Consider the following 26,912-nt stretch of genomic DNA (forward strand, 5'->3'; position numbering starts at 1 on the left):
GACAGTCAAGGATCAGCATTCAGAAAAGAAGCTTAGTAAAGATATATATAAAACCATAATGAGCAAGACAAGAGAGAGGACTAGTAACAACAAAATCACTAGCAGTAACCTAGAATTTCGTTCTCTACACCTGTTGCTTCATAGCACGATGCAATTGCTGGCAATTTCATGGCTATGGTTTTCTGGTTTAGCTAAAAGGACAGGGAATGATGATGGGTGCAAGAGTCCAGTTGCGAGACGGGTGCTCCCTAAGCATCCCCCCACCCACCCAAACACCCACCCACCACTGGCTGAGGAAAAGGGGGTGCTGAGCAGGCCCCCGCTTGGATACCTTCAGGAAGATGAGGAACAGCTATATAAATGCACACACACAAGTATCTGTGGCCACGCAGTCCCGGTTCTCCTTATCCCGGGCTGAGCTGGGTCCGCGGAGGCCCCTCGGGGACAGCAGTCAGGCGACCTGGACCAGAAACAAGGCGGGGGCACCAAGCCCGAGGCTCCTTCGCCGCCCTTCGTTTCCCGACCGACCGAGCCGAGCCGCTTCCGGATTCTTCCTCTGCGACCCTCGCAGGTGCCGCCGCCGCCGGAGAACAAGCGCGGCGTGGTTGCCATGGAGACCGGAGGGACCAGAGGCCTCCTGTTGCTAGGAGACTTCCGTCAACAAAGGCAGGCGCCTCCTTCACCGCCATTCCTCGGCGGGGGGTTCCTCCTAAAAGCACCGCCCTCCCGAAGGGGAGGGACGCATCTGTGGCAACGTGGGGGTCCCTTTCCTCGACTGGCTGCCCGAGACGTCAATCGTCTCGCCCACCACCCTCCCCGCCAACCACGCGGCGCGCACACGCTGTACTGCAGGGAATCTTAAAGCCGTGTTTTATTTTTGTTTTGAGAGGGTGTTAAATGACTGGGCATCATTCCAGAAGGCCTTGGTCCTCCAAGATCTGCCAGGGCATGCTTGATCTTTCTTTTGCCTAAATAACTGTGTAAGGATGAACACTTGGCTAACACCTAAAATGCTTGCTTAAAAAGTCAATCATCACTGGTGGTCCGTTTTTGAATACATAATTTTATTCTCTTCAGCACTCCCTGCCCAAAAAGGTGAACATAATTACAAACCGAAATGGAACTATAAAAGTTACAGCAACAGCAACCATAAAATTAACTCACAAGTCCCAGTGTTTCAAAGATTGAAGCACAACAGCAGGGATTTTTTCCACCATGCATTGTCCCAATAAGAATATTTGCCCTTTATAACATTTAAATGCTTTTTTACTATTCAGATTCAGACTATTCATATTTGGGTGGGGAAAACATCAATGCATGTATTGTTCTTTTCAAGTATACAAAAGCGACAGAGAAATTGGGATTAGACATAATGGGATTTTGGGGATCCTCTCCAATACTGTTGTTATAGAGCTGTGAGGTTCAGTTTCAGAGAACGAGAGATGTTTAAGCAAGTCAAGCTAAGTGAAGAAGCTTAGCCTGATATACTCTGTTTTGTTGTGAAAATGGGCCTTTGCATAAGTAAAGAGTTGATCTTGTGCAAATGATTTGTTGCTGCAGAAGCAACTGGACAGAGACCTTTCTGGATAGCGTTTCTTTATCCTTCCCTTGTCTGGATGTGATGTGATCAATGGGTCAGCCAGGCTGTCTTGAAAGGGCACAGAGACCTGACTTGCTCTGCATAAAAATCCAATGCTAGGGCATGGGAGGGGTGGTTCTCCTAGAAAGCTAATGTGCTCAGCCTGCGTATGTGTGTAAATAAACATTATGTCATAAAAATACTACCAGTCTCATTTATCTTCATTCCAAGAGAACCAACCCCAAGGTAAGTGCTGGGATTGCTGAAACTTCACACTGCTCAGGAGTGTGTAATAAGGGGGAAATGACACAACAGAACAAACACGTGATAGTGTAAGAGAAGCAATCTATTTACATATTGTGAGACTGATTACCTGTGTGAGCACAAAAAACAAAAAGTAGCCATTAATAAAACACAAAAACTTAATAAAAAAGACTAATTTGTATTGTGCATGATCTCTCTCTCATTTGGAGATTTAATACAGTATAGAGAAGGAATGAAAACCAAGTGGTAATAATAGAAAATTGCTTCTCTTCACTTTGAGTTGCTTAGACTCGGCAGGAAAGCTGCTCCAGAATCATACCCATCCAGTCTCTCAGCTGTTTGCATAATTTTGCCCATGTAATGTTTGCTGTGAGATGCAAATGGAAGATACAGACATTGTAGGAGACCAAGGGATTGTTTTGACCAATTTAGTGTAATAAGACCAGTGCAGGACCTTTTCACTACATTTATAAGAGAATTAAATTTATATTACCTTATGCCACTGGATACTCCCGCCAGGCATGAAACAATTTCTTATCTGCTTATACCTTTTACTACATTCTTTGTAGCGTCATGGAGGCTATGTTCTAATGGCTAAGCAATTTGTCAATATCTGCAGGCCTCAGGAAAAGGGTTTCCAATTTTCAAGAAATGCACTTTCCATCTAAAGAGCTTGTACTGTCTGCATAAGATCCATTACCTAATGCAGTGTTTCCCAACCTTTTTTGGGCAAAGGCACACTTGTTTCATGAAAAATATCTCGAGGCACACCACCATGCCAGATGGGGAAAGGTCACTTTTTACTTATGTAAAAAAAATAAAAAAATAGTAACAGCATAGAAGGTAATGGTAGATGACTGTTAGGGTCTCCCCCCAAATGCAGAATTCTATTAATATCTTCCTTAGCGAGCCGCGTTAACCCCTGTAATGCTTTCTATAGAGTAAGCATAGGGGACACTGGGGGATGTGGAACCAAGGGGGCAGTGGGCCAAAAGAGTTCGGGATCTACTGCTTTAAACAGAAATAAGAGCCAGTGGGTTCTTCCTTTTTTAAAGTATCGTTTCAGCGGGGACAGCAGTCCGGATTTCCAAAAAGCGGCGCTTTTTTGCGTCTGAGCAAAGAAGAGAGAGAGGGGAAAAAAGAGAGAGAGATTGATTTGTGGCTGCGCAAAGGGGGGAGGAGCCCAGGAGTAAAAGTAGGAAGGACGAAGGGAGGGGAAAGGAAAGTTAATAGAAGGAAAGGCGGGTGGGAGAGAAAGAGAAAGAAAGAGGGAAGGAAGGGGGGAAGAGAAGTGGAAAGGAGGGAGACCGAGGCGGGGGAGAAGCGTCTGGAGAGTTGCTCCGAAGTTTGGGGGGCCGCGGGGGTGGCCGCGCGTCCCAGGAGGCGGAGGCCAGCCCGGGCTGGGAGCCGCGCCGCGGCCCGGGGGCGGTAGGCGGACCACGGCTCCTAGGATGTGGAAAGGGGACGGCGGCGCAGGGGGAGGAGACCCGCATGGCTAGGGCAGCGCGCAGGGGGAGGGGAGCGGGCCGGAGGCGGGCGAGGGGGGCCGCGATCCCACGCGCCGCGAACATGGCCTCCTTCCCCGCGGGCCCCGCCGAGCCCCCCGGCCGGGGAGGGCAGCGCGCCCCCGCCGCCGGAGGAGAGCAGAGGCAGGAGGAGGAGGACGAAGGCGCTGCCGAGGAGGCGCGCCAACTTCTGCCAACTTCGGCGCCCGCCCCGTCGCCGCAGGCTCCTCCCGGCCGAGAGCCAGAGGACGGCGGCGGAGCAGGAGGAGGAGGATCGGGTTTGGCGACGGCTGCTGCGTCCTCTCCAAGCGCGGGGCTGGCCTCTGCCGCGCCCGATCCTCTCGCCTCTCGCCACCCGACTCGCCCGCCTCCCTCCCACGGCACACCAGGCAACGTCTCGCGGCACACTGGTGTGCCGCGGAACACCGGTTGGGAAACACTGACCTAATGAATGACTGAAATATCCCAATAGTTGTATACCAGGTGCATAAATGTAGATGCCTGAGTAATTTTCCAGTTTGGACTATATATAACTTTGGTGCTATTAACAAAATTAAAAGTTCTTTAAAAGTATAACATTCAGTATCTTTCGAACCCTATTCAAAAAGATGTGGGGCCTAGGGGAATATCATGGCCTTTGATATTTTTAATCCACTCCTATATTTTTTTTGCCAAAATCCTTGAATTTATTTAAAAGACCACCATATATGCTTGAAGGAGCCTCCCTTCCCACATTATTTCCAACAGACCCTATTACTCTTTTTACATATGTATTGAATGTGCACAGATGTTACATACCACCTGCTCAAAATCTTATAAATTAACTTCCCTCAGAGAAGCACTTAAATGGGTTTGTTTTTGTACCATATATCTGCCCAATCCTCCTCAGTTATTTCCATCTCCAAATCCTTCTCCAAGCTTAACATATGTTGTTTTCTTTTCTTTTTTAAAGTGCTTTGCAAAAAAACACTTGTTCAATTCTGAAACCAAACCCTTCAAATCTACTTAGCAGCCCCCAACAAGTGCTCAGACCTAGTCAAATATCTACTTGACTTCATTTTTACAAAGTGCTTCTTCACTGGCAGGCAGTGGGAAAATGAAGCTTGATATGTTTTACCATACATGATTATTTCTCATATATTCTAAATCGATTGATAATATATCAAAATGTATCTAACCCACATCTGTTCCAAAACTTGTAAAAATTCTTTCTTGAGAAATTCTGGACACCTACATAGATTTGCCCCTTATGCATATTTTGCTCATATCCACAAGCTGATGATATAAGCTTGTATCTTTTCTCTGTACGAGCAAACATAGCGAGAGTTGTTCTTTATTTCCCTCAAAATCCCTTCAGGGCTTGTCAGTATGAGTGTTCACCCAGACAAAATTTGCCTTGATATAGTCGGATGAATAATTGCCTGGCCAGTTCCCCCGTTTCCATTGGGTATGGTAACCCTATTCCCTGATTTATGTCTGTTGTCCAGATTTTAAAATAGCCGGAGATAAGTATACAATAATCACAGCAGCACATTCATTTTGTTCTATTGCCAAGTTGTCAGTTCTTTTCTGTTCACTGCCTCAGCTGGTCACCTTTCATTATCCATGGAGAAATATGCTATGAAAGACCATTGGCAAAACAGGGTGTATCATTTCAGAAGGTGAAATTTAATTTTTGCAAATTTCTTCAGGGAGGAGTCTTAAAAATATGTTTTGGGTGTGAGGAATTCAAAACTGCTATTATTTTTGTGATTGGACAATATTTAGCTTGGTAAATCTACGTTTGGTTAAAAAGCACATTAACTACTCTCAGAAAACCAAAGAATTTTAATTTTAGCTTCTGAACATGTCAGGTAATACTAAATAACACTAAACAACAACAACAAAATTTCAAGTACTTGGCAATCATTTTTTATGGTTTCCAAGCAATTTTACACACATTTTACTTACCAAGCAAAACAAAATTATATTAATTTAACCGAAATATCTTTTGAATTCCTAAGTCATGTTACAACTTTTTAGCACCCTTCATTTTTTAAAGTTGAAACATTCTATATTATTGTTGATTATGATTATGATTATTTAGTATTATTTAGTATTATCTGACATTTTCAGAAGGTAAAATTTGGATTCTTTGGTTTTCCGAGAGTAGTTTATGTGCTTTTTAACCAAATATGCCTTAATACGACAATAAATCAGTCAGCCTCTGAAATGCCACAGTGCTTTTTCTAATGAAATCTGTTATACTACTCACTATGCTCTGAAGATGACATGGTTATTGGCATTTAATTTACCAGTATATAGGGCATGGCTGAATTCACAGGAATGCTAGACTTAATATTATTAAAAAGTGAAGAGAAGGCAGCTCTTTTCCCTACTAGGTTAAAAAATATCAATTAGCATCATGGGGCTTATGTAAACAACTTCTTGCTGGCTCATAATCTGTTTATGAGTCAAGTTGTGCTTGGAGGCTCTTAACTTAGAAGCAGAGGCAAGTTTGTATATTTTTCTTTGAGGCATCCAGGCAGTGGAACACCACAAGTTATAACCTGTTTTTAAAACAGCTAGCATGGAGCCATAAACCTCAGATGTTGCAGGTCAACTGGTGTGGTCCACTGACTTCAGTCTGTGCAGATCTTCACAGCCCTACAGTCACTGCACAAGTCATGCTCTTTCAGTCAAAATTCCCCACACCTGGCAAATGCAAATGAAAACTTTTAAAAAGGTTTCCTAAACCAAAAAGGAAACATTCTTAGAACACATTAACAATCCAAATGTTGCATGGATGTAATAATATGACATATTTTATTCAAGCTTATGCTTGGTTGAGGTCAATTATTTTCAGAGACAGCCACAATGTTTTGAGGATATTCCACCAGAGGAATGGGTTTTGTGGATTTTGGGGTCATGCGGAAGCATTGATTGTGTGAACTGGCACCTGACATGATCACACAAATAGCAGCAGCCACATGACCCCCCACCATCTGAGCCCATTATACCTCTGCCTTTTCCCAGAGGAATAAAGACCATTGGCTGCAGGAGCTGATCTTTCAAGGTGCCCATTTTTGGTACTGTTATGTACTGAAGTTCTCACCCTGGTCCAGCAGGGGGATACTGTAGATAGTTCAGGTCCACATATGCAAATAAGGGATTGAAAGTGACGTTCAGTGATTGGATAGTTACAGAAAGTTGTTACAATTACGCTGTTCTGGAGCTCTATATAAGCAGGCTGGCTGAACCCTTCAGTTCAGTTCTGTTCTGGCCTGTGAATAAACAAGAGCTGTTTGAAGAATTGCTGTGTCGTCTGATATGTTCACCCACAACTTAACAGGTACCCACTGCCATTTATAGAGAAACAAGAACACCCATATTTTCCTCTACGGAAACACGGCCTTTTGACTAGGAAATAGTTTGTAATATTTCTAAGAAATATTAACATCTCAACATTCATCATTACACAAATGCAGGAAATAAGTGATTAAGCATTGCTTCTCAAAGCAACTTAAAACTCCAGTGTATTGCGTGGAAATAAAACCCTCATGGGATATTTCAGGCTTCCAAATGCTCATTCCTTACAGCATCATTCACCTCCGGCCCTAATTTTGGCCTTTGAGTTGGCAAGGAGCATATTCTCCAGGAAGAGATTCTCCTTCTTTATCCCTAAAATCCTCATGGGTTTCCCCCCATATAACAGCGTGGACCTTGTGTCTCATCTCCCCCTATGTTTTGTTCCAGCTGTGGTCAATTAGAAAAGCTGATTACTGACCTCATGGAGGGCCCCACACTCTCACCGACTCTCAAGAGCTCATCTTGAAGCCAAACTGTTACACCGAGTTAATCAGCGGCAAATTACTGTCTGTCAGAGAACCAGCAATATGTCTTTTTGCTAGACATTCTTCCCCCGCCCCCAGTCTGTATACTGCATGTATTGAAAGCACTATAATGCCAAGAAATATTCTATATTGTTGACCTTCAAGAAGCCAGCAGTGAAAATAGTTATCTGTTTTTGAAATCAAAGCCAACTTTGTATAATTGGCTAGGTCGAGGCTATGGTTGTACAGAAACCATATCAAATTAAAGAACACAGACAGAAGATAGTGGCTTGCCAATTTGCCCCAATCAGATAAATATGACAAAAAAATGGAGTAGATGCAAACTACATTGTTTGAAACTTTTAGATTGTTGAACACTCAACTTATCTCTTTTGCCTCGCTTAACTGCTTACATGCTGTGGAATGGTTTGTGACCATTCCGGTTGCTGAGTTTAAAAAATAACTGCCTGTGTTGAAGACCTTGAGCCAGATGGGGCTGTTAGTGGTGAGAATTAACATAGGAAAGAGCCTTGCTGGATCAAATCTCCATCCAGCCCAGCATTTTTGTTCTCTGAACCACCTGCCCCTAGAAAGCCAACAAGCTGGGCAGGAAGACAGTAGTCCTCATCCACTAACAGGGATCCATTGGCATGCTGCATTTGAATCTGGATATTCCTTACACACATCCTGACTGCTAGTCATTCTGTCCTCAAGGAATTTATCCAGTCCCATTTTAAAGTAATTTTCAAGTACTGTATTTTTCAATGTATAAGACAAGGCTTTTTTTCTTAGAATTTCATGTTAAAATATGTGGGTCGTCTTATACACGGATAGTGCATAGTGGGGACGTGTTATTGGTTGCTGCCGGGAGCCGGAGATTGTCAGAGGCTATTGGGCGTGTTATTGGTGGTTGCGGAAATGGCTGGGCTTGATTGGCTGTCGCTGCAGCAGTTAGGCAGGCGATTGGCGGCTTCTGCCAGTAGGGGGACAGTCGATAGATGTCTTTTGCAATGCTAGTGGCAGCATAGGTCAGGCATTTTTTAAATTTGGAGTCCCACCCCCAAAAGCCTTGTACATGGGGGCGTGTTATACATGGAAAAATATGGTAATTTCATCACCACAAAAGGATGGCAGCAAATTGGTAGGTACTTCTTACTTACTTATTGCAATTACACTACAGCCCACCTAAAAACAACAACCGCCAATTAAAAAACAACAACCCTGATATATCCCACCTTTCAGGGTACCAGTTCTTTCAAGGCAGCTTATAAGTTACAAAAAAACCCCACAGCATTTTAAAATCCACAGTCAACAATACAAATATATAACACAGGATCTTTCCCCCAGGACAGTAGACAAGGCAGTGTTAGATTGGCTAAGTTGAATAGATGCATGACTGTACAGTGTATGACTGGGTTGTGTGACTTGGAAGAGATTAGTACATGAATGGGGAGAGGGAGGGACACATAAATAGGGTGGCTGAATGGAAAAGCTGGTTGAGTTTGAACATACCAGTGAATGGGGAGTAGATGTTAAAACACTATTTCAAATCGAACGTTCAGCCAGTGTCAACAACTTACCACTATGAAATAGAGAGAGCCTCAAATCTGGAACATTATGCCTATAAATTCCTTGTTCACTGCAATAAAACAGGTAATATCTATCCTTGATGTAACTGTCATATAAATACGGTCTGTTGATTTTAAGCACCTGAGATGTTTCTACCGACATTATTAGAATCAGAGTCTTTTTAAAACACACACACACACACATTCTTTTCACAATGGCAACACTACTCATTCATTTTTTCTCAGTCACCTTTATCACTCAGTGATGAAGCATAGCCACTGGTGCGTGTGTGTGTTGGTGTGTGTGTGTATAAATAGATTGTTTCTTTAATAAAGTGAGCTAGACCAATAAATCATCATGGAAGCCAGATTGGATTGAACAGGTATTTTTGAGCTCATTTTTCATCATTAACATGGCATATAGGTAGCAGTGTTATGCACAAATCAGAACAACTGTGCACATAGATTTTAGGGAGAGACTAGGTGATGTAGTTAATTACACAACTTCCACCGCTTCCCTTGCCAATATGCAAATAACTGTAGTGCTTTAAAAACACTGCTTGAGAGAAGAATGGGGAAGGAAGCAAGACTGGGAGATGGGGCTGCTGAGGAGGCTCTAAACATCCCAGCTATAACATAAGAACAGAAATAGAGTAATGCTGGATCAGACCAAAGGTCCAGGTATTTTGTTTTCCAAAGTAGGTAGCTGTATGGTTCTGGAAACCCCCCAAGCAGGGCATAAAGTTGGATGCTCTCCTATAATGTGGCTTTCTAGCAAGCTTTGCACTGCCTCTGAACATGAAGGCTCCATTTTGTTTTCATTACTAAATAACAAATAGACTTGTTATTCATGGACTTGCTTAAATCTCCTTTAAAAGAGTCAGCACCATATCCTGTGGCAGTGAATTATATACATCAGTTGGATTGTCTCTTGTCTGTCCTTAATCTACAGCAATCAGCTTCATTTGGTGAACCCCAGATTTTAATATTGCAGGAAATAATTTTTTAAAAAAATTCTCTCCCCCCCCCCCACTTTCTCTACACCATACATACTTTCATAAACCTTATTCATGTTTTCCCGCTTAGTCATCCTTTTCTTAAAAGCCACAAACACTTTAGCCATTAGGTCTTGTGTTCCAAGTACCACCAGGATCTTACACCACAATATCAAGTATTATGAAAAACAAAGTATTCTTGGCCAGTTGTGCCAAATTTAGCAGGTAAACATTAAAACGCTACAAAAAAAGAAGAATCCCAGATCCTGCTTCAATAGTATAAGAGAGGGAAAGTATAAAAGCATTTCTCATGTATTCAAATATAGTATTTCCAGAACTTGAAAACAAGTTTCAGCATCTGGATGCACCTCAGAGACTATTGCAAGTTCACACCACAATAAATTGGTCAATCAACTGTCTTTTTCATTAAATGCGAGGTAGACAGAGACTGGCATGGAAAGCTTTCTTGTATACTAATAGCAAACTAATAGGTATGGGTCCTTGTGTAGCCAAAGCAGCAACATCCACACATAAGAAGAAGCAGGTTATCGGCAGGCTTAGGGGAAGCTCAAGGTTTGCAGAACTACAAAAAAATATTTAGGGAAAATATGCCCACGGAAAACTCGGCATGCTAAGTGGTCACAGAATGCTGAGTGCTGGGTGGGGATGGGGAAATGTGGGGGGCTAAAATGGCTGTCAGGAATGTGGAACAGGATCACTCGCCCCACACTGCAAGACTTTGTTGTAGGTCCCACTTGAATTCTATTTACACACACGCTTAATTGGCAATTTGTGCATGCATTGATAATGTCTACTTTGCGAAAGCAAATGTCTCTGAAAACTCATGCCACAATAGACTAGAAAGTCTCTGAAGTGCTGCAACACTCTGAAGTTTTGGGTGTTACTACAATGGCCACTCATCTAGGCAACAGAAATAATCAATGGGATACCACCTTAGTAGCCACAGTCATTTTTTAAAATATAATTTTATTTATAATTTTCATTTACAACCATTATTCAACAAACATTCTAACATTTCAAATTTTGACTCCCTTCCCACTCTTTCTGCGGTTCTTTACATTTACGGTACTTTCATCATTTCCTGCATACTCCAAATTATCTTAACTTATTCTTTTCTTCATCTATTCTCATGTACATCTCATACACATTTCTTTTAAAACTGCAGGTATTTTACAATAATCCTGCCAATGTCTTGATCTGTTTAAAATTTGTTTGTAAATACTCAAGAAAACATTTCCATTCCTTTCTAAAAAGTTTGTTGTCTTGATTTCTGATTCTTTCGGTAAGTTTCACCACAGTCATTAGACAAACTCTGATTTGCCTTTTTTTCTGTATGAAGATACCAAGGTAATGCTGTCATTTTGCAAAGCTGATGAAGAAAGGTGGAACAGCTATTTAAAAATATAACCAGGCATGGGACATTCCTCATAACAAGAAAAAAGTGTCAACTGAGCACATGTCATGAGATTGACTATGAGACTGGGAAAGCATGTATTTACAAGCTTCAGCTGATATTTTCCAGATAGAGACAGTATTTTCTGTTCCTTGAAAATTGACTTATTTCCAGTTTTTGACTTTGTAAGTTATTTATTAGGAACAGTCAAGATTACTTCCAAAACCAGCATCTTTCAGAACTATCCAAGCAGCCTTTAGCAACTGCATCCTTGACCATTATGGCATTTGGAATAAATAAGTAAATCCCTGTTTACTTTTTGATTAGGTGAACACATGCTACAGGTCAGATGACCTGGACTGGAACAAGGTTTAAGGGCTGAACAGCAGACAGCTCAAGGTATCAGTTGTGAATTCAAAGGGGGGGGGGGAATGAAGTCTTTTCCGATGGGATTCAACATGATGGGGAGAAAGTATGTGATTTTCAGAAGAGGCTGTCTGGCCAAGAGATGATGCTTTCAGCAATCTTCAAGAAGAATAAAGGCTGCCTAAAGTGAGACAAGATATTTGGGATAATAAATTGAGGATTAATAATATTCAGGCAGTTGCTTTTCTTCACAATGACAGGGAATGAGATTTTGCAGGACACTTCTTGAAATGGCTTCCAGATGGGAATGCAGGGCACACTATCCAAGACTTAATGTGATTTAGGGAGAGCTTAACCAATAAAAAAAGGAGGGATGATGCACATTTCAAAATCAGAATAATATTGTGCTCTTGTTTTCTACCTTCCTCGTTCTGTGGCTTTATTTGCTTTGGCATTATGCAATCTACTGCTTCGGTACATATTTCAAAAAAGGAGAGTGGCTAGAAGGATCAGGTGGAAAAAAATGACCAGAATGGGATTAGTTTTCATTCTTAATGGAGTGATTAGCAGAAACATACCCTTTTATGGTCTTATTGGAACCTATGTGATCATCTCAATATAAACAATCTGTGACTCTCCCCTTTCAGTATTCTGGTTTGTGGCTGTTCTTAAGAGTTACATTGCTTCTCTTGGAGTGGAATGAAACAAGGGATTAAACAAGGAGAAAATCAGGAGCTCCCAGAGACCTTTGGTTAAGCATATGAGCTAAAACCAACATAATTGACATGCAAAACCTGTTTTTCATATGATCTCTTGGGGTATCTTGTTAACATGCAATGTCAATTATTCAAAATATAGTCAAATTGCAGGTTCTGGTCCAGCGTCTTCCCATTTCCACAACACGGCCGAGGTAGAGATAGGTACATCAAACAGATTTATCTTGGACTGGGGCTCAGCCTGAAAGAAGAGAAAATGATAGCATGGAAGTGCCTCTCAACAATTGCAGAGCATGTCTCCCTTACCACTGGGAAGCTGCAGTTGTGCTCTGGGTTTCTGAGGAGGCCCTAGGACAGCAGCTTGCTCTGCAAAATGTTGCCGCTTCTGATTGCGCCTTCTGCTGGTGCCAAGGTCTTGACTCTCAACAGATGTCTATCACCCTATATCAGCACAGCCATGCTGACTGGGCTGCATGCTCATTACATGTTCAAAGCATATTATTCCCCTCAAAAAATTCTGGGCACTGTAGTTTGCTAAGGGTGGCTGGGAACTGTAGCTCTGTGAGGGGTAAACTAGGTAAAGGGACCCCTGACCATTAGGTCCAGTCGCAGACGACTCTGGGTTTGCGGTGCTCATCTCGCTTTACTGGCCGAGGGAGCCGACGTACAGCTTCCGGGTCATGTGGCCAGAATGACTAAGCCGCTTCTGGCAAACCAGAGCAGCGCACGGAAACGCCATTTACCTTCCCACCAGAGCAGTACCTATTTATCTACTTGCACTATGACGTGCTTTTGAACTGCTAGGTTGGCAGGAGCAGGGACCGAGCAACGGGAGCTCACCCCCTCGCGGGGATTCCAACCGCCGACCTTCTGATCGGCAAGTCCTAGGCTCTGTGGTTTAACCCACAGCGCCACCCATAATTCTTTTGAGGGAAAGAATGTGCTTCAAACATGCTTTGAAATGTGTAGTGTGTACAAAACCTCAGGCTGATGGGAGTTGTAGTTTTTAGTTAAAGCCATCTGGAAGGCACCAGGTTAGGGAAGGCTGCCCTGTTAAACAGAAATAAATATGCACAAATATTCTCAGGCACAATACAAATGTGTAGCCCCAATGTTGTCTTCCCAGTTTTCCTTCAAGGAGCTCGAGGCAAATGTACAATTGCAAAGCAGACTGTAACATTTTGCAACTGCAAGATTTTGGTGGTGACAAAAATCAATCTTTATTTCCACTAAGAAAGCAGGTTCTAAAATAAACTGGACTGGATGCAGCTTGGTTAAATAAGAGCTGCTAAGGGGTGGGGGATCCTTTGCAGTTGTATCTGGTTTCCGTCACCATACTGATCATATTATGTCAGCAGTCAAGTGAAATATAAAGAAATATTATGTTAAAGCCAAGGAACACTTCCCCCCAATACTAACCCTCTCACTTGGATGACATATGGATGCTGTTGAAGAAGGAAGTTAAAATGGGGTTACAGGTTTCATTCTACATCCATCTCAATTAGGTGGCCAAATTGCAGAACAAAAGATGCCCTTTTATCAACGCGGTTTATATTGTTTAACCAGAGCAGAAGTATGTGTTACAATACGTGTCTTCCTGCATAGTGTACATTCTGATACTCTTCATTCAGCCAATTTTCTGGTATTTTTCTCAAAGTCTCTGCCATGGATATTCCAATCGTCCATATGGGTACATTTACTCTTCATTTTTTTTCCATTTCCTTTTCTGGTAATAACTATTCTAAATCAAGCTTTTTCGTTGAAAAAACTGGAGCCATTCTAGCCATGCTGAAGGAACCAACGCCTTCCAGGTTTGGTAATTACATATTTTATTGTTGGAAGAAACAAATCGAATGGTTTCCTTTTTCTTCAATTAGGACTTTATGTAGCACTAGAGATTTACTCCCAGACTCTTTCATTGGACGCCCAGTAATGTATTGAAGAATTGGAGATGCATTTATTTTAAAGTTCTTTATTTCTGCATGCTGCTTTTCCAAAAAGTCACATGACCAGTTCCAGAAAGTTATTTACTCTGATTTGTTTGAAATGGTGGCATTAGAAGCTTAATAGTAAAACTGGATTACATATGTTTTTGCCAGATAGTAACAGTATTCTTTTTATATGCGTAACATCAGGTTTGATTCCTATTGTTGGTACTTTATAGAAGGCAACTGAAAAAGTACAAGGACCTTATGCAATGTGTAGTAAAAGGAATATATAGTTGCTCCAGGCTAATTTCCCATTATGGTGCGCATTGTGACGGAGTTTCCTGAATGTTACCACATCAAGCAGTTCCTGGAGTTGAATGAGCCGCCATCACAGATCCAATAGCAAAGATCTTCTGTCTCCCTGACATGCCTCAGACAAGAGGAAACAGTACACAGAGGCTGACAGACTGATCTTCCTGGCATACTGGGACCAATGGGAAACAAAATATCTCTTTTTAAGGCCAAATGAAAGGAAACAGGCCTTTTCTCACCTTCTTTCCTGTCTGTACAAGCCCAGCAGGCTTGGCAATTGGTGCCCCACCAGCTCCCACCGCTGGCGTTGGCTACTAAAAAGAATTATGAGTGTGCTTTTGCTGGGTTTGTACCCTGGATGAAAGTTCAGCTTCCAAATGCATTATTTTGATTATTTTATTTATTGCATAGTTAACCAAATACATTGCAGGCAACTCCCCATTTATGTGAGTTCAAGGCATGCGCATTGCCACGAACCCAAAAAGGGGCGAAAAGAGTGCAGAATTGGCAAAAAGAATTGTGCAAAAACAGTGGCTAGCAATCCCACAAGCTTTGGCAGTGCATTCCCAGGTGCCTTTGCAGTACATTTTAAAGAATGAAATACAGTGTATGATAACAAGCCATGGTTTCCCCTCAATATCTTCAGTCTAAGTGGTTATGGGCTTAATTCCACCTCTTTGTGTGCTCAACAGAACTCTCCCTCTCTCTCTCTCTCTCTCTCTCTCTCTCTCTCTCTCTCTCTCTCTCTCTCTCTCTCTCACACACACACACACACACACACACACACACACACTTTGGATATACACAAACATTCTTGCTGTTACTTCTTATTTCCCTGCATCCCCTGCTGATTTTTCAAGTATTTGAAGGAACTGTTCATCCTGTTCATACATGATCATAAATGTATTCTTGTTTTGAGGACAGTAGCACAATCTAAAACTGTGACACCTGATGCCTGACATCTGATGCCTATTGCATCAGATAAAGACAGAGAGATCTGTTTGTGAAGGTGGTACAGGAGGAAGTTAACTGCTTAGTTAAGTAAGTGTAGATTTTTATCCCAGTCTGTATCTGCGCTGTACTTGTTGTTGCTTTTTTATTCGGTTTTTATTGTTTATTTGTGCTTTATGGGAAGCTATTTCTGCATCAAATAAATAATGGCTTGGCAATACCTTCAGCATGCAATAAAGGAAACATGAATGCTAAACAAATGTAATAAATTTGTTAATATTTTCCATCTTCAAATCAAATGAAGGTTGGGAATCTTGCTAATTTCGAAAGCTTGGCATCACTCAGAGAGCTTGCGGTATTACAGCTGTGCATGGCAAACTGTTCCACATATTTACCATTTTTATGATTAGCTGTTTTTTGGCTTCTTCTTTCTGTGTGTGCCTCTGAATACACTTTCAGTCACAACCTGCCCTTTGTCATCTGACTGTAGCACTAATAACAACATATGGCAGAACAGTCAGACACATCTTCAGGAACTGGGAAGTCTAGGACTTTAGGCAGCCATCGCGTAATCCCACCCTTACCCACTCCTCACCTGGGATTTTCCATTCTCTCAGTCTCACTTCTCTTGCTCCCACTACATAAAGCCATCTTTTCCACAGCACCGGGTCTCTCCTCCCCCTGCCGCTCTGACTGAGATGGTTCTGAAAATGAGGTGCTGGCTTAGGCCTGCAGCAGAATGAGGGAGTCTGAGTGGACTGTGACACTACTGGCAGCATTTTGTGGTGGGCAGGGCGGGAGAGGGGAGGCATTTTGAATATTTCTCCACAAAATGTTCCTGCAAGTGAAACAGCTCACCCTTCAGGGAGAAAGATTATAGCTCAGCCTGCTGCCTGGGAAATCTCTGAAATTAAATAACAGGTGGCATTAAAAATATTATATACAGTGTTATATAATACTGTACATATGTGTATATATTGTATATATATGTTTTCGGATGTCTCCATTGCCGAACGTTTCGGTTTTCAAACACCGAAAACCCAGAAGTAAATGTTTCCATTTTTGAATGCGCCTCGGAAGCCGTTCGACTTCCAAGGCACATTTCTCTATTTTCTAATTGAATTTGCCAACTGCCCATTGTGCCTCAGTTTTCCAATGTTTCAGAAGTCGAACAGTCTTCCGGAACGGATTAAGTTCGAAAACCAATGTACCACTCTATATCTTTCCCAACTTATGGCTGAAGTGGGGCAAGTCCATTCTACACATTCTATACCACTTTACTCTGTGTTGTATGCTCATATGAAATGTTTTTTAAAAAATGCTCTCAATCAATTGCTTTAAAAATTAATAATAAATGAATTCAGTGCCAGTCAAATTTCCCAACGATGATGTTGATGCTTCCATTAAGGAGCTATGAGAAAGGGTCACATTATGAGAAATATTCATCCAGCAGTTAAATGATCTTGTGCATAATCATTTGCCCGAGAATACAGTCATTTGATTTACTTTATGTCAAGGGTAAGGCGGATAGGAATTGAGGGAATGAGCAGCGTCAAAAGGCTCATGGGATACCCTTTTAGCCAGCTAATATGTAATTCTACCTTTGAATAGGATGACCATGCCTCCTATTTTCCAAAGGGCAGTCCTCTGTTTGAAGGGCTATCATAGGACATTTTGCTGTTTGAAGGAACCCACTGCTTGCAGGGCTCCCCAGTCTATGACCGCTTTGAAGATAAATAACTCTTAAGAAGAGAGAGCGGGGCCTTGAGGTGCCAGACTGAGTAGGCACACAGGCAAGCTGGCCCCAGTCTTCCCCACTATGGCGAGATGTATGGTATAGAAAATGGTATGTAAATTCTACCAATTATTTCTAAATCTGCCAATTGCACACATCCATTGCCATTTTTATGCAGAGATGTTTTCCCCCTACTTTTTTGGTCACACATAAGTAGCTAGCCTTAGCTTCAAAAGAGACAATGTCTGCGAATACGGAGGAAATATCTATTTTAATGCTTTGTTCAAAAGGAGCCTGGACATTTGCAATTCTACTCTGGGTGAAGCGTGCCTTCCTGTTCTGACAGCATATTGTCCCTCGTCCACAAAGTAGCTTTTAGGATTTACAACAAGATGCAGATCCAGACACAACTTCTAAGAGCTGTGTAAATCTTACCGCGTTCAGAGGAGCCTGCTGTCAGTTTTGCAGGCTCAGAGTGTTCTTTCTGGTGACATCAATCATGACTCAACCTGGCCACCAGTGCCACAGATGACAAAAGAGACCTATTTTTAAACAGTGACACTGATACAGGGAGGAGAAGCCTGCCTTGGGCCAGAATTATGTCAGCCTTGCTGTGGATATTCAGAAAGCATGTGCTATGTTATTTTGGGAGTATTGTCAGATGGTCTTGTTGTGGTCTCTTAGATTTGTGAAAATGCTCCCCCCCCCTCTCACTTTTTAAGGGAACATTACAAAACTGCTGGGCCAGAGCTGCCATCTTGCATTAGGACCAAGATGTGAGATAGGAAATGGCTCTTCTCACTGTCCTTTAACTCCATCAGAGGCAACTGCTCCTTAGGAAGGACAGTTGGTTTATTCTCTTTGGACTTTGGCAGACACTTGTATGGTACAAAGCCTTAAGACTAAACTAGATGCCACAAACTTCTTCTACGGTAACATCAAGCCAGTGTTCCCTTTTAAAGCGGAAAGCTACCTCAGGAGAAGGAAGAAAAGATAAGTGTGGGTGCACCCCCTTCCTCTCTCCCTCCTAGGGGGAATACTATAGGAAGGGACCATTGGTAAGAAATCCTGCATTTAAATATATTCTGTTTATTGCAGATTCATGATGATTTGATGCTATTGAGCCCGGCCTTGGCTGGGGAGGGCGGGGTATAAATAAAAATTATTATTATTATTATTATTATTATTATTATTATTATTAGGATGGTCAAAGGTAGAGCCTGCTTCCAATTCTGTTTATGTCTGCAAGTTTTGGGGCAGGCACATTGCTTCCCTTCCAACCAGTGTATATCCCAGAACTTCTTGCTGAAAGCCCATCACTTTTTAACACCACAAATGCTCTCATTTAGTTTTGCCCTGCTTTCTTTGAACTATAGCCCTTCGAGAGAGCAATAATGCGGTAGCATTGGGGAAACATCACAAAACAAAGGGCTCGTCCACATTTGTCCTGTGATTTCTAGCTATGGGTTCAAGTGTGTTTTTCCCCTCTCTTTTGCCCTGCTGCTTTCTCTGTCTTGTATACTGCTGAGTTGGAACAAAGGTCAATTGGGTTTTCTGCAGATTGACATTTGCTCCAATTCAGCAGTAAGCAGTGGGTTTTCTCAAGGAAAGTAATGGGACAAAAGAAAAACGTCTCAGACCTGCGCCTAGAAATCACACGGCAAGTGGAAGTGTGGGTGAGCCCGAACTGAAGCAGATTATTCTGTTAAGAACATGTTGCAGAATAAACCACTGCAATAAAAGCACCAGCCTGAAGGAGATGTCAGTTTTCAGCAGTTAGTTTCCCAGATTAAAGCCTCCTCATCATTTGCAACGCCAAGAGTGGGAAAAGCCACCAGTGTTCAAGAAGGAAAAAATATTGGTCTCAGCTGAAGTTTGATATCTTAAAGAAGAGTTTTCCCTTCTTAACATTTGCTAGCCATAACTGTGTGTTTTAAGGGTTTCACATTTTTAAAGAATCCAGTATAAAATTTTGACATAAATATCTAAAGAACACCTGATGATCTTTTCATCTGCTGTTCTTTGAAGCTATCACACCACACTCCAATACCAAAGATTTACAAGGCCACCTTCACGTTCCTTCTCCCGTCTTATGCCTACATGTGTCTGCTACACTCTGCTGTTCTTCAATATAACAAGGTGTGATATAACAAGCTTACAGGTATAAGCATGCCACTGAAACTGTTAATGCCACATTTGAAAAAAGCAGATTGCTAACATTTAGGACAACGGCCATTTTACTCAGAGTTAATATCTACACTTATATAGAAGAACTGCATTTTTAAACAAAAATGAAAATGAAAAACTTGCCAGCTGCACAAGAGTTCTGAAGCTTTCATGTCGCAGGAGTCTGTCTTATACATCAGACAAGCATATAAAAGAGGCTTAGGGGGAATTTAACAAAGAAAAAGAATATCCAGGTGGTTTTTAAACTAGAATACAATAAAGGGCTGGGTTTAGAGAAGTGTAAGTAATAAGCAAACAAATTGAGAGGTACAGTAGAAGTAATCTTTAAAAAAAAGGGAAGAAAATTTGTGTTTTATTTGAAAGCATGGGTGGGAAAGCCCATAAAATCAGCCTGGCCTGCTTTCTCTCCCCCCCCCCCCCAATACATATACACCACACACACCACACTAAGCAGCTACATGCAGTGCTTTTTTCATGGGGGACGCAGAGGTATGCATACCCCTAAACATTTTGTGAATCTAAGTTTGGCCTCATTGAGGGGCAGTATTTCAATATGAGTAGGAAAATGAGAGTACCCCTAAACCTTTTTTAAAAGAAAAATAACACTGGCTACATGTAATTTCAAAACGTCATTCTATTTGAGTTAGAATGTGTTCTAAAATGTAAGGATTCTGAAGCTAAATTTAAAAATTGAAGCATTTCATTTCATTTTTTGCCCCTTAACTGGTTGGTGATGAGGCCACAGAATAAACTCTTTGAAAATAACCAGTTTTTTATTTTTAACATAACTTATATTTCTTTTTGAATACTAAAATACGTGAAACAAAAAACAGTCCAAAGGTCATTGACTAAAGAGCACCTGCTTTGCATCCAAAAGCCCAAGGATCCAATCCGTAGCCTCGCCAGGTAGATGAAGGGACCTGGGGCAGCAAATAGGCCAAAGGTAAAACAAAACAGCTGAAAACATGTAAAAACAATTTCAAAAGAGATCCAGACTAGGAAAGAGCTCCATTTGGGTGTTAGAGATACCTATAAAGCAATTAAATATGAACACACAGAGAATTTGATTTGGATGCATCATCCTCTACTGGCAGAATGGTTTCTCTGCACTTTCAAGGTCTTCCAAAGCATCCAGGACCAACCATCTCTCTGAGTTAGATGTCAGAAGTGGACCTGAAGGTCATTTGCTTATTAGATTTATGCCTTGGCCCTTCTCCAAGTCCCTCATGGCAGTATATAAGGCTCTTCCTCATATTGTAGAAGAAGAAAAAGAAGAGGAGTTTGGACTTGATATCCCACCTTTCACTGCCTGTAAAGGTAAAGGGACCCCTGACCATTAGGTCCAGTCGTGGACGACTCTGGGGTCCAATCGCCTTTGACTGAACTTAACCATACAGGGGTCCTTTACCTTTGTTTTTTTTTTTACCTTACCTAATAATGACTAAAGGTCACCCAGTGAGTTTCATGATATGAGTGGCCTCATACTAATAACATTATTGGTGTTATTATTTATTAAATTTATATATTCCTCTGAAGATTCCAGGGCATCTCCAAAGATACTAGTTCTCATGAATATGGTGTAAACACTACCATCTATTTCTTACTCATGTCAGACCAGATCAACCTGGGCAGGAAAATAAAAGATAATTTGGTGCCTCTTGGAGTCCTTTATCCCTTTTGTGTGAGTAAAAATTAGCATGCTGGTAGCTTGGCTGTCACACAGGCAAAAGAATTTCAATTCTTGGCAGGTTCACATTCCTTTGTATCTGGCCTACATAAAGTATTACCAAGTGGGCAAAGAAACCTTTTTAGTTGAACAATTGCATTAATCTCTTGGGGGGGGGGGGTATAATCTAAACCTGAGTTTGTAAAGAGTTTGTAAATCTGGCTTCCATCAGACTCCCAGCTCCAGCAACATAAGGAAAGGCAATGTTTGGAAATACAGAGTTCTAAGCTTCCCGAGATGTGTGAATGTTCCACTTGTGTAGAACATATATCTTTCTCCACCTATAACTTCACTGCTACACTGCACAGGAAAATGCTATACTCATTCAATTAGGCAAGAAAGGAACTCTTGTAGGCATGCTTTTCCAAGGAAACAAAAATATCTACAGTCCTAACTGCAATTGGAAAAAAGTTTTGTGGGTGCCCACATGCATGCAATTGACTAAGCAGTAAAGTATTTACTTGAAGTAACACACTTGTTAAGTCAGAGTCATTGTGACATAGTAAAAGTTTTGTTTCTATGTCGCAAATTTTTTAAAAAACGTATGTGGATTAGCTCAGTAAATCTATCCTAAGAAGTCAACATGCTGACTTAACTAAACACCTTCACAAGAAAATGTGATCATTATCAACATGTACCCAGTTTAGTCAGTTATCCAAATACATTTTATGTCCCCTTCTAGGATGACAGAAATAATTATTGTATTTGTTTAAAAACCAATAAAAATTGTTGTTCTTGTTTTTAAAAAAGAAATCACAAAACTGTCACCTATTCTAGAATCTCTAGACACCTTATTGTAAAGGAAAATTTATTCAAAGATTTTCAATTAATTTCAAGGCTCTCTCCACATTAGAACATAGACATTGCTGCCTTAATTATGAAAATCTGCTTTTAATTTTTCTATCTTTAGCCGATTAATCAACTTATTCAAGTATGCAACTCAAATTATTCACAGCACAGTAGCATGCAACAAGGAGAAATACTTTGCACCAATGGCTCATGAATCCAATGCATGCAAGACAAGCTATGGGCTTTCAGGAAGTGGTAGAGAAAAAATGGACTTTAGCGTTCATCTTTAAACTCCTGGAGGTTTTCCAGAAGGAAAGTCTACTCTAAATCAAGTGAAGGCTTCTAAGGTGCAGATGTTTAGAGCTGATTGTGAATATACCATCATAGGGTGTGTGGTGACACCATTATTATGAAAAGCTCCCCAGAATATGCACTATGCAAGGAGAAACTTGCTGGTTTGCTATTAAACTCACATGTTGTAATATGTTGCTTTTATTTTGTCATTATATTTTGTCATCACTTGTAAAATGAGGGCAGAACCTTTTGCAATTTGTTTACACAGTCACATCTGAATTAGGGGTCATTTGTATTCTTAATATTTGCTCTGTGTGCAGATACGGGCAATTACAGGACAAAGAAGAAAATCTTAAATCTCTGGACAAGTTAAATATTTGGGTCCTAAACATAAAAACATATGCTGGGGTACAGGCCCCAGGCATTTCAGAAATGGCTCTGCTGCATTGACCAGTATGCTTCAACAAAATAATTGTTTTCTACAGCAAAATCATGGCTTAAGTTAGCTCGTTAGTTTGTTCAGTTATGCTACTTGTTTGAATGTGATAATGGTAACAGATATTGCAAGCACAATTCAATTGATAGATTTGGGTTCCTTATTTTAAAAAAAGAAGCTTTCCCACAGTACATTTTGTCAATAATTTATTGATTTAAGATTGATAAAGTTGCAATTCAGGCACATCATCTGTAAGTGAACTGATGACAACTTCAAGTATTGCTCTGAATCCAATAGTATAAAAACTTTTAACATTTGCTTTACAATGACAAAACAGCAAAAATACAATAAGGATATTTATATTTAAAACCATGAAACCATTGTACTCAAACCCATGCAGTACAATTTTAAAAGGCTGAAATAAGTCAGATTCACTTTGAGCCAAAAATTGACTTAAGTTTTTCTGAACTATACCCATGCTATGTGTATGATCCAAGGCTCCACACAGTTTCAGTGTGCACACATAGAACATGCCGCAGCATTGGAGAGGACAGGCAGCTCCTACTTATGCAAAACTCCAGAGCTTTTTGGATCATGCTCTTATTAAAACAAAGGTGCCCAAGGTCACTGCAGACTCAGTTGCTGCTTCAAAGCTAGTAAACTCAAAGGATAGTAAATTCTCTCTTGACAAAAAGAACATGGGAAGCTTACAAAGATTAATAGTCTCAATTATTGCCAGTAAGAGCACAGTGCCGAAATGCTGTCTTTGGAGCGACAATCAGGATGAAAAGGAGAGTTTCCTCCCAAATAGCATTCTGGGATGTCACAACATTGGAAACCTATATGCCCAATTTTCCCTTGTTTTCAAGAAAAATCTATGGTAAGAATAGTCTCACAAACTGTAACTGACAAACAGGACAAATGTATTTCTAAACAAGTGTTTTGATCCTCTCATATACAAAATGTAGATATTGATACCCAGCATTCTTGGCACTGGCTCTTGCAGTACGCACTGAATGTCAAAGACACATAATGCCTGCCAAACAAACAAACAACCATGGTGATTTATTTAAAGCAGTACTGAAACACAGCCGGGAGGGAGGGGATCCAGTTCAGTATTTTTCATGCAATTAATTGGTGCTGAAGTACAACCATAGATCACCAAAAACAGTAAAACCTGAGACACTCAACATTACATGATGGATGTTCAGGGCCAGGCTACATGCGTCACTCTAGCACAAATGTTTCCAAAAGACGATATTTTGGTTGTTGGCACTTCCCTTGTATTACACAATTTTAAAACATGAATGCAATGAACCAAAAAACCAACCATCTATTTAGACTACATTTGCAAAGACCTGGTGGTTTATCTGTATCGAAACTAAAACATTTACATGGAATGTTGAGTTTATAAAGCCAGTGTTTCAAATCACAGACACCTAGGGATCTGTTTAATAAATGATCACATTGACAAGAAATGCAAAAAATTAATATATCCCTTCTCACCCCTTTTCATAAATATATATAGTCTCACTAAATTCTTTTGCCTTTAAATAAGACAGCTAACCCTTTTATACATTAACATAAAATAACTGGACTTCCTGTTTGCATACTAAGTCTCTGATACATCACTGTCACGTATAAATTGGAAAGGCAAATTCGCTTGAACACAAGTATTTCTCTTTTCATCTACTAATAAACTTTGTGTCAAGAGGAAATAAAGAAGAAGCAAAAAAAAAAAAAATACTTTCTCCATTCCAGAAAACACAGCTCTGGGTCAGTGTAAAATGAGAATGATCCACTAGTTTTAATTACAAATTTTCAAATAAAAAAATAGGTTCTGTGTTTTCTCAAAGGCTGTTTTAGAAAGATTTATAATTAAAACAATGAAGCACTTATATAAATAAAATCCATTTACCCAACTGCCTCTTTCCCAAAGACTAACCCTCCACCCTGTTATCTTTGTTAGAATTACCCCAATCTAAGCTTTGATGCACTGCTTTGAATATTCCCCAAGGGTAGTCTACAAATACTCAAGATGCAGAGCAATATTATTGCTTATTGAAAAGATCCAAGAAAGTTTTTTCCACCAACATAAATAAAATTTGCTGTTGTGGTAAAAGTCAGTCTGGATGTGGAAGACAATACTCAGCACACACACAAAATTCGGATTGAGCGTAAGCAAGTTCAAATATTTGTATTTTAGTTAAAGAAGTAGTAGCCACTTTTGCATCCCCAGTTTTAAAAATTTCAAGTGCTAACTATTATCCAGGTCTGGAAGTAGCAAAATTGGAAGCCACTTAAACACTGATATCAGACCTTAAGACTTTTTAATATCAATGCTCAGCTTAAAGGATATCTCATACTGGATTGATGAAATGTGGTATCATAATAGCTGAAGATTCACTTCAAAAACCAGTAAAATTGAATCTGGTAAAAAATAAGGCTTCACTGTGATATTCTGCCTCCGAACCCCTATTCCAAACAGGAAGGTTTACACACAGAAAAATAAGATCAACATTCCACTGCACCAAGTTTGTAAATGCACCAGTTTGCCAAAGCTCGAAAAGCTTCCCACCAACAAAATGTCCATTTAGATCCAACTGAGTACCTTATTAAAATATTATGAAACATTTTATTTGTTTAGTGTTATGAATGCACCCAACTGACTGGAACCCAAAAGGTGTCTCGCTCCAGTCTGTCAAAGGTTGTTTTCAGCTCATTGTAAGCTGTAGTAAGATCATCATTTACTATAACTTTGTCAAAAAGGTGGCTGTATTGGCTTTCCATAATTTGTGCTGATTTAAGCATTTCTTGAAAGTCTTCCTCCTAAAAGAAAGAGAAGTAGTCATTCAAAAGGAAAAGCAAAACAAGTTACAAATCTGCCGAATTCGGAGTTAACAAGGAATCAGGTTTTATGGCTTGGTTCCAATGATCTTGCTGTGTGAGTAGAAGGCATTTCCATTTGTGCTGGGGGAAGCTGCCAATTTCCTGAATCCCCCCGCAAAACTATTCTGAAGAGTCCCCTGACCCTCAGCAGCCACCGGGGTGTGTGTGTGTGTGTGTGTGTGTGTGTGTGTGTGTGTATCTGTGCCCCTCCTGCATAAGTAGACATGCTAGCATACCAGGATTTTGGATCAAAGCCTATGCTTAGCTAATAGTTCATAAAACAGTGAATAAAAATTGTATGTTCTTTATTCACACAAGTCTTCGTTTCAAACTATTTTGTTATTGTTTTAAAAACTCTATTTTGCCCAGCAATTTACAAATCCTTCCTCTTTATCCACATATCACCATTATTAGTCACTAACTGATAATTAAAGAAATGTCTCTGTGCTAGAAAAAGCACTGGAAAAATGTTTTAAAGCTATTTACATTAATGATGTACTGACCAACTACATTACCTAAGACTCTGCCTGCTATTAGCAAGGGATTTACTAGAACACAGTCTGTATTTTTGAAAGTTTGGTAAAAATCCAAAAGAATCGTTCCTTTCAGATTCCTGGGTCTTACTAGGGCTCATTCAGTAGGTTTTTGCTCATGTTTTTGGAAACATAGAATGTAACTACATAAAATTAAGACAGAAAATCCTAAGAAGAGCATGTCCCCAGGACTGTGTTATACTTTTACAAATTAAGAAACTATTTATGTATTTAATAGTCTTGTGAAGTCTCACTAGCCTGATTATTCCAAATTCATGTATTTTTTTTAAAAAAACAACATTTACAACAATTTTGTCAGAAACAAACTGACAATATCCACAGAAACAAACTGACAATATCCACAGAAACAAACTGACAATATCCTTGCTAGGCATTCACACTGTTACACATACTCCTTTCCAACAACCTCCACAGGATTCAATCCTGAGAGACATTCTTGCTTGTGTTCACATGATATTGCCGGACACGGAGCCTGAGCATCAATACGTTTATTAAACCACCTTTGCCTTTCCTTGTCACCCATACTTATTCCTATAGTTTAGGTGCATATCTGGAGTGAAACTAGAGCTAAATCTACAGAAACCTGATACAATTATAATTGGCCAGACTTGTGACTCACTTATCTTGCAGTGGCAGCTGAAAAGAATGCTGGGAGGGGACATATCGTATTTTCCTGTGTATAAGACGCCCCCATGTATAAGACACCCCTATTTGGGGGGGGCTCCAAATTAAGAAAACACCCCTTAGCACTACCCGTTTATAAGATGAGCTCCAATTTTAAACCTTTTTTTTGGTTGTTGTTAAAAAAAATCTAGTCTTATACACGGAAAAATACGGTAACTGCCTCCATCCCTAACATGTTAGGTGTGACACTGTTTCTGTCACTGCTTAA

At 40.5% G+C, this 26,912-nt stretch overlaps 2 protein-coding genes and 1 pseudogene across 5 annotated transcripts in view; all 3 read right to left on the reverse strand.

Annotated features, from left to right (window-relative positions):
* ODAD2 (outer dynein arm docking complex subunit 2) overlaps positions 1–828 on the reverse strand; it is a 154,546-nt gene extending 153,718 nt beyond the window's left edge. Inside the window, exon 1 of the mRNA XM_081930928.1 lies at positions 332–828. The gene's annotated coding sequence lies outside the window, so the exon portion shown is untranslated. The remainder of the gene's footprint in view (positions 1–331) is intronic.
* Positions 1–26,912, reverse strand: part of LOC309353232 (ethanolamine-phosphate phospho-lyase pseudogene) — a 359,600-nt pseudogene that overhangs the window by 4,087 nt on the left and 328,601 nt on the right. The gene's annotated exons all lie outside the window — the stretch shown is intronic.
* Positions 22,771–26,912, reverse strand: part of MPP7 (MAGUK p55 scaffold protein 7) — a 77,067-nt gene continuing 72,925 nt past the window's right edge. For all 3 annotated transcript variants that reach the window (XM_081882441.1, XM_081882440.1, XM_081882442.1), the window contains one exon: positions 22,771–25,406. In XM_081882441.1, coding sequence (XP_081738567.1) covers positions 25,227–25,406 — 180 coding nt within the window. In that variant the 3' untranslated portion in view covers positions 22,771–25,226. The remainder of the gene's footprint in view (positions 25,407–26,912) is intronic.

The sequence above is a fragment of the Podarcis melisellensis genome (genome assembly GCF_964234715.1).
Source record: "Podarcis melisellensis genome assembly, chromosome: 12".
Lineage (NCBI taxonomy): Eukaryota > Metazoa > Chordata > Lepidosauria > Squamata > Lacertidae > Podarcis > Podarcis melisellensis.